The sequence below is a fragment of the Pecten maximus genome, chromosome 18 (assembly GCF_902652985.1).
Source record: "Pecten maximus chromosome 18, xPecMax1.1, whole genome shotgun sequence".
In the NCBI taxonomy this organism is placed as follows: domain Eukaryota; kingdom Metazoa; phylum Mollusca; class Bivalvia; order Pectinida; family Pectinidae; genus Pecten; species Pecten maximus.
Genome location: NC_047032.1, coordinates 32,294,113 through 32,311,649, shown reverse-complemented (window position 1 = coordinate 32,311,649; position 17,537 = coordinate 32,294,113). Strand labels below are relative to the sequence as shown.

At 36.5% G+C, this 17,537-nt stretch overlaps 1 protein-coding gene across 2 annotated transcripts; it reads right to left on the bottom strand.

Annotated features, from left to right (window-relative positions):
* Positions 1 to 2,583: 2,583 nt before the first annotated feature.
* Positions 2,584 to 16,899, bottom strand: LOC117316110 (uncharacterized protein DDB_G0292642-like). 2 transcript variants are annotated; one of them, XM_033870604.1, is made up of 5 exons: positions 16,698 to 16,899; positions 12,300 to 13,765; positions 10,460 to 10,673; positions 7,801 to 8,025; positions 2,584 to 4,219 (listed from the first exon to the last, which is right to left on the bottom strand). In XM_033870604.1, the coding sequence occupies exons 2-5, from the start codon at positions 13,758 to 13,760 to the stop codon at positions 3,270 to 3,272; spliced, it is 2,850 nt and encodes a 949-aa protein (XP_033726495.1). In that variant the 5' UTR covers positions 13,761 to 13,765; positions 16,698 to 16,899; the 3' UTR covers positions 2,584 to 3,269. The 2 variants fall into 2 exon arrangements, with proteins under 2 accessions (XP_033726495.1, XP_033726494.1); XM_033870603.1 differs by lacking the exon at positions 16,698 to 16,899 and adding an exon at positions 16,307 to 16,530.
* Between the last annotated feature and the right edge of the window lie 638 nt (positions 16,900 to 17,537).

The window sequence follows — 17,537 nt, the reverse complement described above, 5'->3', positions numbered from 1 at the left end:
ACGATCAGATCGGATACATGTAATGACGATCAGATTGGATACATGTATACAATGACAATCAGATCGGATACATGTAATGACGATCAGATCGGATACATGTATACAATGACGATCAGATCGGATACATGTAATGACGATCAGATCGGATACATGTAATGACGACCAGATCGGATACATGTAACGACGATCAGATTGGATACATGTAATGACGATCAGATCGGATACATGTAACGACGATCAGATCAGATCGGATACATGTAATGACGATCAGATCGGATACATGTAATGACGATCAGATCGGATACATGTAATGACGATCAGATCAGATACATGTATACAATGACGATCAGATCGGATACATGTAATGACGATCAGATCGGATACATGTAATGACGACCAGATCAGATACATGTATACAATGACGATCAGATCAGATACATGTAATGACGATCAGATCGGATACATGTAATGACGATCAGATCGGATACATGTAATGACGATCAGATCAGATACATGTATACAATGACGATCAGATCGGATACATGTAATGACGATCAGATAGGATACACGTAATGACGATCAGATCGGATACACGTAATGACGAACAGATCGGATACATGTAACGACGATCAGATAGGATACATGTAATGACGATCAGATAGGATACATGTAATGACGATCAGATCGGATACATGTAATGACGATCAGATCGGATACATGTAATGACGATCAGATCGGATACATGTATACAATGACAATCAGATCGGATACATGTAATGACGATCAGATCGGATACATGTTATGACGATCAGATCGGATACATGTAATGACGATCAGATTGGATACATGTATACAATGACAATCAGATCGGATACATGTAATGACGATCAGATCGGATACATGTAACGACGATCAGATTGGATACATGTAATGACGATCAGATCGGATACATGTAATGACGACCAGATCGGATACATGTAACGACGATCAGATCGGATACATGTAATGACGATCAGATCGGATACATGTAACGACGATCAGAAAATCATGTAACGACGATCAGATTGGATACATGTAATGACGATCAGATCGGATACATGTAATGACGACCAGATCGGATACATGTAACGACGATCAGATTGGATACATGTAATGACGATCAGATCGGATACATGTAACGACGATCAGATCAGATCGGATACATGTAATGACGATCAGATCGGATACATGTAATGACGATCAGATCGGATACATGTAATGACGATCAGATCAGATACATGTATACAATGACGATCAGATCGGATACATGTAATGACGATCAGATCGGATACATGTAATGACGATCAGATCAGATACATGTATACAATGACGATCAGATCAGATACATGTAATGACGATCAGATCGGATACATGTAATGACGATCAGATCGGATACATGTAATGACGATCAGATCAGATACATGTATACAATGACGATCAGATCGGATACATGTAATGACGATCAGATCGGATACATGTAATGACGACCAGATCGGATACATGTAATGATGATCAGATCGGATACATGTATACAATGACGATCAGATCGGATACATGTAACGACGATCAGATCGGATACATGTAATGACGATCAGATCGGATACATGTAATGACGATCAGATTGGATACATGTAATGACGATCAGATAGGATACAGTTATACATCAGTTTACGATATATCATTCAAAGTTATTAAATATTTGTGTGTGTATTGCCCCAGAATGGTTGCAGTAGTTATCAAAGATGATGCCATCATCAGCCTGCTGGCCATTGATGCTATACCAGGTCTGATAATGTGGTAAAAAATATATACCATTACACATACAGTGAAAATTGATCATCCCTTTGGACTTCAAAACAATATATATGTATACTACAACGGAAATACAGATTCTATAAATACTGAAACCAAGAATTGGCTTATATAATACCCAATGTACGTACATAAAATGAGTCATGATCATTAACATGTTCATTTCAAAGACAACAGCTTTTTAATATCACAAATATGTTTAATTGCATTGATGTATAGATTTTATATTATAAAGCGATAATGTACATTAAAATAAAATAGTCAAATATGCGACTAACAATCCAAAAAACAAAAAAAAAACAATAAAACAAAAATTAAAATCTACTAAAAATGTGTAATAATGTACATTATTTGTACTTCAACGAGATAATAATAATAAATAAACATATTACATACAAAAAAATTAGAAGAAAAAAATGCTTTATAATATATGCAAAATTAAACTATTCCATGTGTACATGTACGTGTATGATAAGATCTGCTATCTACCCCTCATTGTACAAACCCCCATCTTTTCCCTTTACATGTATACATACCAACCAAGTGTACATATATATATATATATATAACAGTAGTATATAGTACAACATCAGTGGAATTTTCTATATATATTGAGACAGTTTATACATGTTTATCATACATTACCAAGGCAACATCAGCTCCAACAAAGGTCGTGGATTACACAGCAAGAAACTTATGACAGGCACCTTGTAACAAATATGTAGGTACAATTATAATTTAAATGTAATCAAAAATTAAAAACATTTAAACTTTATAGAATATAAAAGATTGTATGCATTTAGAACAAATCTGGGCTATTTAAGTTTGTTTTACGTGTATTTACCTAATAATTTTTTTTAATTCTAAAGAACTACAATTAATCCATTTGTTATTAAAATTGTATCCTCAGTTGTCTCCCCTTCTACAAAGAATCAATGATGAGAGGAATGACAATTTACCTCCGACACATTTTACTACACTGTATAAAATTAACACAATTATATCTCAAATCAATACAACTATTAAATATTAATAGTTATCAACAGATTCAACAAAAATGAACAACAAACGGTAACCAATATTATATATGCTATCAGTAACTATTCTATGAAGATTTCTGCTCAGCTTTCTGACTTAAGACCAACATCAATTTTTTACAAGAGCAATCAATGTATCTATGAAACTGGTAATAATTTCTTCCACTTTTAAATACTGTGTAAACGGAGCATCATATTGTTCATTCAACAACAATAATTAATATCCCCGGTAATTGGGTGTACTGTATGACAACCAATGAATGAATAAAGAAGCTAATATCAAGAACCTGCTGAACAGTTTAATTATTATTAAAAAGTTCTATTAAATGAATGTATAACAAAATTTACTTTAAGTCATATCTCATGCCTTAAAACCTGAACTCATAATGTGGTTTCATAATTATCAGGGGAGACAACACCAAAGTAAGGATCAACTTTCAGAGTTACATCCCCTTCATCTTCAGTGACAGGCAAGTCAGTGTTATCACATGGTATCGTTCCTGCCAGGTGATTTGCTTGTTTTGACTGCAGAACACAAGTCACAATATCTGGTTGTCTGATGACCTTCACACCACCAACACCTGAAACATGTTTCTTCAAGTTCCGGTCTAGTGAACCAGCATCTAATGTAATTGAAGAAGGCAGAATTTTCTTTTTCTCCAAGTTTCCATCCAGTGTTTTGGACGAGTGTCCTTGTAATCTCCCAGAAGATCCTGAATGCTCTTTCTGTTTGCTGTCCAGTGTTTTTATCATTTCATCATCATGACCTTTCTCCCAAACCACTGGCAGTTTCTTACCGAATATTCTCACAAAACATCCTTGAGTGGTAGAGTTCTCCTCGCCTAGTTCTTCATCTTTATCACTTTGATTTTTATTTGATTGCTTTTCTGAAGAATCACTATCCGACAATTCTCCATTCAGGTCATTGGGTCTGTTCTTTGAATCGTTTTTCACTTTAACATTCAAAAACGACTCTTCTGCTTTGTGATTTTCATTGCTTTCCTGTATTTCAGAACTGTCTTTCCTGTTTGTAGACTTGTCATGGTCAACACTTGCATATGATGTTTTAACATGGAGGACTTCACCTTGATCCTGATCTTTTGAAAGCTTGGCAGTTGTCTGGGTGAGAACGTCCTCTAGGTGACCTGTATTTTCCACTTCCTGTCGCGGATCTGTTTGACTGTTCTGATTATGACAGTGTACCCATACTTCCACCTCCTGTGATGGGTCATGCTCTGCTCCACTTTCTGGCGATTCATCATTTGTAGAATTGTTATCCATTTCATCAAAAACGGAACCAAAAATAGAACTATTTTCACTCAGGGTATCTCCTGGAAAAATATGAATTCACTGAGGTTAATTGAGAGTAATTTGCAAATGAATAACTGGTTCATTCTACTATATATAATACCACATGATATATTTTAAGATTTGTAGTAACATCAGGGCTTTTTCTCACTGGCTTGGGAAGGGGCCTTTTTGTCTCATTTTGGGAAGAAAAATGATGAATTGGGAAAGATTTTTTCAGGAGTAAACAGCAAATTTTGGGAATTTGGCTTAAATATGAAATAGTTTCAATTGGGAATAGGGCCCATTAACGGCCCCAAAAAGCCCTCAGAAAAAGCCCTGAACAGGAATGTGACATCATCGATTGTTGTGACATCATAAATATGATTTATGTGATGAAATCTTACGCTAATCATGACGATGTCATATGGAACTCAAATCAGTTCATCAGCCACTTACAAATGTACCTAAATCAGGCCATCCAATTAACCCTTCATTTTTAGCAATATCAGAAGTCAAATACTATATCTGAGAGACCTGAATGGTCAAAATATCTGTCAAATATACAATTCCTTCAATCCCATAATTCAAATTTGATCTTGGGGAGTCAACACCATACCCTCAGAGTCTACTGGATACCCTGTAAAGGCCCTCAGAGTCTACTGGATACCCTGTAAAGGCTCTCAGAGTCTACTGGATACCCTGTAAAGGCTCTCAGAGTCTACTGATACCCTGTAAAGGCTCTCAGAGTCTACTGGATACCCTGTAAAGGCTTGTGATACACCAAGTAAATGAACTTGTTCAATAAATTCCATATGACATATATAAAGATGTACTTGTAAGATTCATTATTTCTAAACAATCCATAATCAACAAGCTAAAGGCAATGTAGTGAGTTACAGTCCCCTACAAGAGGTGTAATTATATACCAATAATATAAAGATGAATTTGTGTTGGAACCAGGTAATTCTACTCATTGAGTGTTTGACAGACCCATCACATTGAGTGTTTGACAGACCTATCACATTGAGTGTTTGACAGACCCATCACATTGAGTGTTTGACAGACCCATCACATTGAGTGTTTGACAGACCCATCACATTGAGTGTTTGACAGACCTATCACATTGAGTGTTTGACAGACCCATCACATTCAGTGTTTGACAGACCCATCACATTGAGTGTTTGACAGACCCATCACATTGAGTGTTTGACAGACCCATCACATTGAGTGTTTGACAGACCTATCACATTGAGTGTTTGACAGACCCATCACATTGAGTGTTTGACAGACCTATCACATTCAGTGTTTGACAGACCCATCACATTGAGTGTTTGACAGACCCATCACATTGAGTGTTTGACAGACCTATCACATTGAGTGTTTGACAGACCTATCACATTGAGTGTTTGACAGACCCATCACATTGAGTGTTTGACAGACCCATCACATTCAGTGTTTGACAGACCCATCACATTCAGTGTTTGACAGACCTATCACATTCAGTGTTTGACAGACCCATCACATTGAGTGTTTGACAGACCCATCACATTGAGTGTTTGACAGACCTATCACATTCAGTGTTTGACAGACCTATCACATTCAGTGTTTGACAGACCTATCACATTCAGTGTTTGACAGACCCATCACATTGAGTGTTTGACAGACCCATCACATTGAGTGTTTGACAGACCCATCACATTGAGTGTTTGACGGACCTATCACATTGAGTGTTTGACGGACCTATCACATTGAGTGTTTGACAGACCCATCACATTGAGTGTTTGACAGACCTATCACATTCAGTGTTTGACAGACCTATCACATTGAGTGTTTGACAGACCTATCACATTCAGTGTTTGACAGACCTATCACATTCAGTGTTTGACAGACCTATCACATTGAGTGTTTGACAGACCCATCACATTGAGTGTTTGACAGACCTATCACATTGAGTGTTTGACAGACCCATCACATTGAGTGTTTGACGGACCCATCACATTCAGTGTTTGACAGACCCATCACATTCAGTGTTTGACAGACCCATCACATTGAGTGTTTGACAGACCCATCACATTGAGTGTTTGACAGACCCATCACATTGAGTGTTTGACAGACCTATCACATTGAGTGTTTGACAGACCCATCACATTGAGTGTTTGACAGACCCATCACATTGAGTGTTCGACAGACCCATCACATCGAGTGTTTGACAGACCCATCACATTGAGTGTTTGACAGACCTATCACATTGAGTGTTTGACAGACCTATCACATTGAGTGTTTGACAGACCTTTCACATTGAGTGTTTGACAGACCCATCACATTGAGTGTTTGACAGACCCATCACATTGAGTGTTTGACAGACCCATCACATTGAGTGTTTGACAGACCCATCACATTGAGTGTTTGACAGACCTATCACATTGAGTGTTTGACAGACCTATCACATTGAGTGTTTGACAGACCTATCACATTGAGTGTTTGACAGACCTATCACATTGAGTGTTTGACAGACCTATCACATTGAGTGTTTGACAGACCCATCACATTCAGTGTTTGACAGACCCATCACATTCAGTGTTTGACAGACCCATCACATTGAGTGTTTGACAGACCCATCACATTGAGTGTTTGACAGACCCATCACATTGAGTGCTTGACAGACCCATCACATTGAGTGTTTGACAGACCCATCACATTCAGTGTTTGACAGACCCATCACATTGAGTGTTTGACAGACCGATCACATTGAGTGTTTGACAGACCTATCACATTGAGTGTTTGACAGACCTATCACATTCAGTGTTTGACAGACCTATCACATTGAGTGTTTGACAGACCCATCACATTCAGTAAATTCAAGATTTGCATTGTGAGGTAACAATGTGAACAAATTTAGCTGTTATATCACTAAGTATTGCATTGTGGGATACCCACGGTTGATTGCACTATGTTACGCTACATTTATAATTATCACAGTGAAAAATCCTACTTTCAATGATGTCAATCTATAAATAGAAACCAATCAACATAACCTAAGAACATGTCAGTTTAGAGGGAAAAATAAGACCAGGTAACAAGTTCCAGTTAATAGAAGTGAAGGAGAAAGAACCCAGGACAAACTTTTCTTTGATGTAGGTCAAGGATCAAATCAAAATATAGACTACAGTAACATTTTGGTAAACGACACACTGCCCTACCTAGGTGAATCCATGACTCAAACATGAAGGTCCAGTGAAATCAAAGTGCTGATATCGACAAAACAACTTCAAACCTACTTATTTTCCAATCATTAAACTTAAAACTAAACAAAGACAATTTGGGACCAAGTGAAATCTACATAATTATAAAATATTACAAAGAATGTTTCTGAAACATAGTGATAACAAACTTCAACTGTCAAAATTCAAAAATGACCAACTGGCAGCCATTTTCTTTTTCTCATCAGTCTAAAAATTGAACATTTAAAATCAACATTTGAGAGATCTGTCAATACATGTCAAGAAATAGACATAACAAGGATTGTTCACAGACAGAACACAGACGTAGGCGATTTGAATCGGATTATTGTTTAATTATTACAAACAAGATGTCTGCCGACTAGGGATGGAGAGATAGTCACCTGGCCGGGTGTTGTTAACCATCAGCTGTGGAATCTCTGGTGGTGGCAGGAAGTGCCGCGCTAAATTGATATTCCTGATCGTCCTGAACCGTTTGCGGTTTTTCCTCTGTTTGTGATAACGGTAGCCAGTGTAGGCGGGAACCACTATAAAACTTGTTCCTACCAGAATAACACCGGCAGCTACTATTAGACCTCCTAACAGGATTCCACCTAACACTTTAGCACCTGTTCAATTTAAAAACATAATTCAATACATGTATACCAGATTATTATTCACAAGTGATTTCAAATCTGTAAACTAACTGCATTTTAAAATTTAAAATGATTGAAAATTAACTACATTTATACAGAGTCAATCAATTTTCACACAAGTTATTAACAAATATTTACTTTTATAAACAGCTTATAAACGTTTAAAACAAAATCCAAAATCTACATACTGTTATCATAAAACCTACCAAGTATTGAGTGCTGAATAAGTGTGTTATACTTTACCTACCAAGTATTGAACCATGGATAATCTTCCTTAGTAAACTACTGTTATAGTTTACCTACCAAGTATTGAACCATGGATAATCTTCCTCAGTAAACTACTGTTATAGTTTACCTACCAAGTATTGAACCATAGATAATCTTCCTCAGTAAACTAATGCTATAGTTTACCTACCAAGTATTGAGCCATAGATAATCTTCCTGAGTAAACTACTGTTACAGTTTACCCACCAAGTATTGAACCATGGATAATCTTCCTCAGTAAATTACTGTTATAGTTTACCTACCAAGTATTGAGCCATAGATAATCTTCCTGAGTAAACTACTGTTACAGTTTACCCACCAAGTATTGAACCATGGATAATCTTCCTCAGTAAATTACTGTTATAGTTTACCTACCAAGTATTGAACCATGGATAATCTTCCTCAGTAAACTACTGTTATAGTTTACCTACCAAGTATTGAGCCATAGATAATCTTCCTGAGTAAACTACTGTTATAGTTTACCTACCAAGTATTGAACCATGGATAATCTTCAGTAAACTACTGTCACAGTTTACCTACCAAGTATTGAACCATGGATAATCTTCCTGAGTAAATTACTGTCACAGTTTACCTACCAGGTATTGAACCATGGATAATCTTCAGTAAACTACTGTTATAGTTTACCTACCAAGTATTGAACCATGGATAATCTTCCTCAGTAAACTACTGTTATAGTTTACCTACCAAGTATTGAACCATGGATTATCTTCCTCAGTAAACTACTGTTATAGTTTACCTACCAAGTATTGAACCATGGATAATCTTCCTCAGTAAACTACTGTTACAGTTTACCTACCACTTAGTATTGAACCATGGATAATCTTCCTCACTAAACTACTGTCACAGTTTACCTACCAAGTATTGAACCATGGATAATCTTCCTCAGTAAACTACTGTTATAGTTTACCTACCAAGTATTGAACCATGGATAATCTTCCTCAGTAAATTACTGTTATAGTTTACCTACCAAGTATTGAACCATGGATAATCTTCCTCAGTAAACTACTGTTATAATTTACCTACCAAGTATTGAACCATAGATAATCTTCAGTAAACTACTGTTATAGTTTACCTACCAAGTATTGAACCATGGATAATCTTCAGTAAACTACTGTTATAGTTTACCCACCAAGTATTGAACCATGGATAATCTTCAGTAAACTACTGTTATAGTTTACCTACCAAGTATTGAACCATGGATAATCTTCAGTAAACTACTGTTATAGTTTACCCACCAAGTATTGAACCATGGATAATCTTCCTCAGTAAACTACTGTAACAGTTTACCCACCAAGTATTGAACCATGGATAATCTTCCTCAGTAAACTACTGTAACAGTTTACCCACCAAGTATTGAACCATGGATAATCTTCCTCAGTAAACTACTGTTATAGTTTACCTACCAAGTATTGAACCATGGATAATCTTCCTCAGTAAACTACTGTTACAGTTTACCTACCAAGTATTGAACCATGGATAATCCTCCTTAGTAAACTACTGTTATAGATTACCCACCAAGTATTGAACCATGGATAATCTTCCTCAGTAAACTACTGTTATAGTTTACCTACCAAGTATTGAACCATGGATAATCTTCCTCAGTAAACTACTGTTATAGTTTACCTACCAAGTATTGAACCATGGATTATCTTCCTCAGTAAACTACTGTTATAATTTACCTACCAAGTATTGAACCATAGATAATCTTCAGTAAACTACTGTTATAGTTTACCTACCAAGTATTGAACCATGGATAATCTTCAGTAAACTACTGGTATAGTTTACCTACCAAGTATTGAACCATGGATAATCTTCAGTAAACTACTGTTATAGTTTACCTACCAAGTATTGAACCATGGATAATCTTCCTCAGTAAACTACTGGTATAGTTTACCTACCAAGTATTGAACCATGGATAATCTTCCTCAGTAAACTACTGTTATAGTTTACCTACCAAGTATTGAACCATGGATAATCTTCCTCAGTAAACTACTGGTATAGTTTACCTACCAAGTATTGAACCATGGATAATCTTCCTCAGTAAACTACTGTTATAGTTTACCTACCAAGTATTGAACCATGGATAATCTTCCTCAGTAAACTACTGTTATAGTTTACCTACCAAGTATTGAGCCTCGGATAAGCTTCCTTGCACACGGATCATTAGGCAGCAGTGTATGTTTGCATCCAAAGGGGCTGAATTTGCCATGGTGGTCTCCTATCAGTGTGGCAATGATGTGATTAGTGATGTATCGCTCACCACACCTGTAACAGAAACTTGTACCGCACTGTTTACAGGTCATGTGATCACAGCCTCCCTTACGCTGGATAAACACCTGAAAAAAAAAAAAATTATGAAGCTTGGTTAAAAAACCTTGTTAAAAAAAAATATTTACATGTATCTTGGGATCAAATAAAGCTTTCAATTGGTCATGACAACATAGGCCTTATCAGTCACCTGGGTTTTGAAATATTTCAGCTAAATTTACCATTTTTGGCCCCGTCCATAAGCCCCTGGGCCTCTGTCATTCATATGGCCAGCATGTGCATGCCATCAAGCTGTCATCTTATGCTGATAATGTTATAACCAATTGAAATCAAACAAATGATAGTCAAAAATGTGATTTCCCATATAGTAACGTTTACTCCCTCCACATGTACAAGGGCAAATGTGATCATCCCAGGTCATAAAATTCACAATTTTGATACAAAACCAAAGATCCTTCCATCTATGAAAGCATTTTATTCTACTTTATTTTAATGGGTCTTGAGAAGATTTTTTTTTAAATTTCAGTTAATTTGATCCTTTATGCCCCCCCAACCCTCAAGTCCCTGGGGGTCAGTTGGTCCCAATATAAACATATCATTCAATAGACATCCCATATCATACTGATAATTCTAACCAAGTATGTATTAATTATTTCCAGTGGAAGTTGGAACAAATAATGACCAAAAATTTGCCTTCCCTATACAAACTATAGTAAACTTTACCCCCTCCTCAGGGGGAAACGTGAGACCCAAGGGTCAAGAATTTCACAATTTAAAAAAAATTTTTACACGACGGACGGAATATGCACATGCACAAGCGAAACAAAAGGTGATCGTAATTGATCATGAGACTTCGCCTCAGGTGACCTAATAAAATTCACATGTAGCTAGGTTCACAATCCTTTCTGTGTCATATATATATTATGCCATGAAATTAAAATCTGAAGTCTTCAGGTGAAAAAACAGTGCATTTGATAACTCATAATGTGTTAATTTTTAGACAACTCATGATCTACGACACCCAATTATATAATCACCAAATGTATGGCTTACACTGTTACATCTGGTCCAGGGCCCTATCGTGAGGCCCAGTCATGGCTAAAGTCATAACATTGTATTCCTTTGACATTTGTTTTACTATGGACGAACTTGATTCTAGCTTGCCCTTTGTGCCGTTTGCCGGTTTCGAGCTTGACGACGGCACGTACATTCAAGCAAAGCGGCTCAGTTGTAATATGGCAGACATAGAGAGCTAGACCTAAACATATTTATTTATTTTATTTATTTTATATATTGATATCAGAATAAACATATCTCAAAAGCATTGTAAACATTGAACGTTGCAGAACATTCAAAATCAACTTATTTTATATATGGCAAAAATAGCCTGACAGGATCAAAACAAGTTGAAAGTCTTTAACTTCTCATCTTCTAATCTTTCGGTTGAACAAGTCACCATCTTGTTTGCCTGCAGTGCTTTCAAACCGGCAGGAACTTATACAGATCAGCACGTGCCAAAATTGAGCACGCATTTTGGGGACACTATCAAGTAATTTTACTGCCTCCGCGCCGGCACACTGGCACGTCAGAATCCAGTTCGCCCTATGTAGTATATCACCTACCTAATCTATAATGAAGTAATCAGAGCAGATCATTTAAATTATAACATCTATATACAGTCTCTAATCTCCTACCTTACAACGGGGACACTGTTGAGCATTCCATTCAATTCCTGTTTTTACTTTTGCCCAAGATTTCAAGAGTTTGTCTCCCTTTGCAAACTCTTTACATGTAATGCCCTGATGCGCTGGAGCTTGGCAAGGGAAGCACCACACAAGCTCACATTTTGAACAGGTCACATTTGTACGAAGACCTTTGGCCTTCTTCTTGGCAGTTTTCACTTCTTCTTTTGTCATGTTGTAAACTGTTGAACACTGAGGGCAGGTTTTGACCATAGGATCTTGATTGGCATTTACTAAAAATCTGTAATATTTTTCCTTCATCTCTGCCGATAATCTAGACAGAATTTCATCCCGATGGACGAATGACTTACAGTAACCTATACACTGAATAGTAACAACTCCATTTGTCACTTTTTCCTCAACATATTTCTCCATACAAGGGTCACAGACAGGAAAATCACAACACAAGCGTTTTCTTACACTAGTTTTCTCATAACAAACTTCACAATCAGTTCTTGGTGTTAAACTTGCCCTTCTGTATGGTGAAGATCGAGATCTTTCTTCTCTGTTTGACCTCTGGTTTTGCAGATGAAGATCGATATCTCGGACATAAATCCAATGTTCATCAGGCCATAGGTCATCATCATACAAGTCTGTAGGATCCTCAAGCTCTAGGGCTAAATGTACATCACCAAAGGGCATGATCACATGTGTTTCAGTCAGATCTTCCAAGTCGCCCCCATTAAATGAAGTATTTTCAGCACTCGAGTCTAAATCAATGGCAGAATCTACTGGCGACTTCCCTTCATATCCAGTTCCATTTGAAATGGTAAAAACAGAGGGTCCTCCCATGTCAACATGTCTTCGATTTCTCTCAGCGTTAATATCTTTCATAATTCCACTTCCCATATCTCCTATTCTACTACTAGATGGATTTTTGTTTGATATCTGCTCAGTATTAGATGTACCCTGTACTGCCGTTGAAGTTGTACTTCTGCTGTTTTTTCTATAAACCTGTGTCTCTGTCGTTGCCATATCCCCACTACCGACTGCTGTACTGTTGTCACCTTTCTGATTAGACTCTGTTTGTTTCCTCTTGCTAACTTTGTAGTTTCTGCGATGTCTGTTTAATGGATTCTGAATTTCTGTAAACTCTCTTAGTTTATGTTGCTGATATTGCCTTGTTAACGACAGAAGGGTAGGCTCCTCTTTGGAATCGACATCTGCATTTTCTTTATCCCCATATTTGGATAATTCTTCAGCCTTCTCTAATGGCAGTATCTTAGTCAATGAAGATTCTTTTAAGTCTGTGAGAGAAGTGAAAGAGGACTCGGCTAATTTTTCTCCAATCAACTCCTCATGATCACTGATGTCTGATTTATTTTCCAAGCTTTCAGTAAATTCCTCAGTATTTTCTTCAAGTTGATGATTTGGTAAACTGTCAGCAGATTTATCCTCCATCTTGTCAGACATTTTCCCTACAAAGTAAAAAAAAGAAAAACACATTACGTACAAAAATGCTGTAATACCATGAATTCTGGAAAGTAGTAATTTGATTGCTGAAGCCACATACATGTAAACTGTCCTTTAGCAATCTATATGTTTTATGGGTTGTTTGCTATAGTATACCAGGGTAACACAGAATGATTAATACATACCACCATATCATAGCAATATAGCCATCTAAAAGCAGTTCTCAAATTATTATCTGTGGTTTTTGGCCTGTATGATATAATTAACAACAAGCGATTTTCAATGTCAGTCTCATCTCCCTAGGGAGCATACAGTCGGAGCTGATATATCAGCACTAGCAGCTTATACACATGATAGTTCTTTCACTGCCCAAGATCATTACAGTCACTGCCCAAGATCATTACAGTCACTGGCCAGTCCTGTGATCATTTACAGTCACTGGCCAGTCATGTGATCATTTACAGTCACTGGCCAGTCATGCGATCATTTACAGTCACTGGCCAGTCATGTGATCATTTACAGTCACTGGCCAGTTATGTGATCATTTACTGTCACTGGCCAGTCATGTGATCATTTACAATCACTGGCCAGTCATGTGATCATTTACAGTCACTGGCCAGTCATGTGATCATTTACAGTCACTGGCCAGTCATGTGATCATTTACAGTCACTGCCCAGTCATGTGATCATTTACAGTCACTGGCCAGTCATGTGATCATTTACAGTCACTGCCCAGTCATGTGATCATTTAAAGTCACTGGCCAGTCATGTGATCATTTACTGTCACTGGCCAGTCATGTGATCATTTACAGTCACTGGCCAGTCATGTGATCATTTACTGTCACTGGCCAGTCCCATGATATAAATACATATAATGTATAATACAGGTATTCAGGGATAACTCTGGCTCTTAAAACCTATGGGAGATTTTATGAGATTAGCAAAATTCCTATGAGATTTGTCTGTATAAAGAGGTACAATTTTGAATTTTTAATGAGATTTTTTGAAAAACATGGGTAAAAATCCCCAAATCTCTGCCCAAAGTGATCCCTGGGTATTTCATTCAATTAAGCCATGTCACATGCACCTTGGCTTCTATTTTGGATAGGGATGTGGCATTGGAAATTAATGTGGTTTTGTGACATTTCTTGAGATTTTTCTCAAAAAAGCACTTGATAGGTTGACAAAGAGCAAAGTACAGGACAACACATCTAATGGTAATTATAAATAATGCATCTCCATAAACCCAGACAAAGTATGTGATAACATTTCATGAAAAAAGACAAATTTCGCTTTTGCTAACATTTCCCCATTATTTTATCATCTATATATACATATATATTAAAGTCAGTGAATAACTTTAATTTTGTAAGTAAACGTTTTTGAAGCATGTTTTCTTAATGTGGCACCTATTTTATAATGTATATCTGTTATATCATTGGTGTGTTAATTGTTTGTGTTTTCCGTAACATTCTTTTATTTTCATTTCGGCTGTATGCACTATTACAGTAGTAGGCCCTGAATAGGTATACTATTGTTTTATATGGGTGTTGTGATTTATGGACACACTGATTCCTTTTACCTAATATCCTTCACACTTTGCAAGTGTGTATTTGATTTATTTGTGTTCAATTGTGAGTTTTATGATGTACCTGTTCTGCAAATTAAAGTTAAGTATTATTTCAGTGATGTCGAGGCGATTCCATTCACTTCGCCTCATTGATCTTTCCATAAATAAATATTCAGAAGCACTTCACCTAGTTGGTCATTTGTTAGCTTGTCAATAGAGTGAACACTCACCAATTCTAAATCAATAACCAGTTTTAACTTGATTGTGTCGGTCATTAAGATTTATGATAAGATAAGTTTATTTCTGGTTCAGGACTTTTAAAGTCCTCTATACCAGACTCAAAATAATACATAAGATTGATATAGTACTTCTGTCCGGTCTACTGTACATTGTTTATGATTTAATTGATGCTTTGTAATTAAAGAAAAGTTCTTGGTTTTTCAAGTGATCGTCTAGCTTGTTTTTGAAGGAGTTTACATTTAATGCTGATATAACCTGTTCTGGCAATTCATTCCAGATTGACACTGTTCTGTTTGAAAAGTAGTTTTTTCTTAGCGTATTTGTGGATAGTCTAGGGAATATTTTTTTGGTATGTCCTCTGGTACTGTTGCGTTCGGCAGCATCCTTCCATAAAATGATACCATTAATACATTCTTTATCATATATTTCGCTTATTCATTCACTCGGCAATACATCTTATTAATTAACACAACTAGGAAAGCTGATCATGAGGCATCGACACTTGTATTTGGTATGTAGCAGGCCTTCTAGCTTCCAGCTAGGGGGAATTTCCCTTTACCTCAGTCGGTAGAGCGGCAGACCAGTAAGCCGACGGTCGTGGGTTCGATCCCGGCTGGTTGTACACTATATACTACTCCTTGAACTTTTACAGGTAATTAACATGTACTCCAATACACTTCGATATTTATCATATTGATACATAGATTGGCTTGACATTGTATTAGATTCTACTTACATTTCGGCCTTTGTGCTGAGTCGACGTCACTTAAGTGCATGTTTTTCTCAATAACAAATAGTGAAGTAGTTTCTACCACAAACACGACCAAATCCTGTTACATCATTTGCCGTACAAGCCATGACACAGCGTTACTGATAAACAATATTTACACAGCATGAATCGTAGGCTAATCAACACAATAAAAATATCGTTTCCTGGTTTAAAGCCAACCAAGTCACTTCATTATTTTTAAACGGAGAAATGAATTCTCTTTGTAAACAAACCGTCATAACGGTAACCACAGTCACAGAATCACGAGATGATGGTGATATAGATTCCTAAAAATAGAACAGCTAACAACACACCATTCCAACAGGCTTTGATTATAGCAATCGAAAGTATGACTCACCTGTTCAATGACACTGCTGAACCATATTGTGATTTCCTTTGTTTGCGTTTGTTAGGAAATATTCGGCCTAATCTGCTACTCGACAGCATTCGCGAAAAATGTCTTTCATAATTATTTGTGTATCCTCGGATTTTAATATAGAATATCGAGAATAAGTCAAGAGAAGTTCCGTCTCTAACTCAGTCACCAAAATGTTTTGTTTTGTAGGGAGCCATAACGTGTTAGTGAAGGTTTCAATGGATTACGACAATGTTCGTTTCCGTAATTCTGCCATACGTCTAATGGACCGAATTGCTTTTATGGGTTATATTTGCCTGCTTAACAGGGCTACATGGGTTTAGGATACTAAATTCTTTTGAAAATGAAAGGTATTTTCCTATTCGGATTAATTAATTTTTGATGTCGCCCTGGTGCCCTTTACGAATATTTTACTCTAGATCTGTGCCACATCACGTAGTCTAGTCCGAAATATGTCCTTGATAGTTTATATATCTTCTCATTTAAATAGGTCTCTGTTTAACTATAGGACAGTCTCTTAAATGTTGATCTTGAGATCAGTGCTTTATTTGAATGCTCATTAATTTATGCATATGTATGTTTGTATTACCTTTTGCCTGAATTAACATTAATATTACTATAAACTATTTCACATAACATATGCTTGTACATATATACGCGTTTGTTAAAATCTCTTTTTTAATACCATTATTATTATTTGTAATAAAGTCGGTTGTAAAAGCCTGAACGGCTTGTGTTGCCATGTTTCATATATGTAGATCTACCGAGTTTACTTGACTAGACTTTACTTGACAAATAAAAAGCCGGCTAGACTATTGTAGG

Coding starts and splice junctions, on each gene's coding strand:
- LOC117316110 (XM_033870603.1), bottom strand. CDS start 16,346: ATGCACTTAAGTGACGTCGACTCAGCACAAAGGCCGAAAT. Junction 13,766..16,306: donor CTCAGCACAAAGGCCGAAAT/GTAAGTAGAATC, acceptor TTTACTTTGTAG/GGAAAATGTCTGACAAGATG. Junction 4,220..7,800: donor GGTTAACAACACCCGGCCAG/GTGACTATCTCT, acceptor ATATTTTTCCAG/GAGATACCCTGAGTGAAAAT.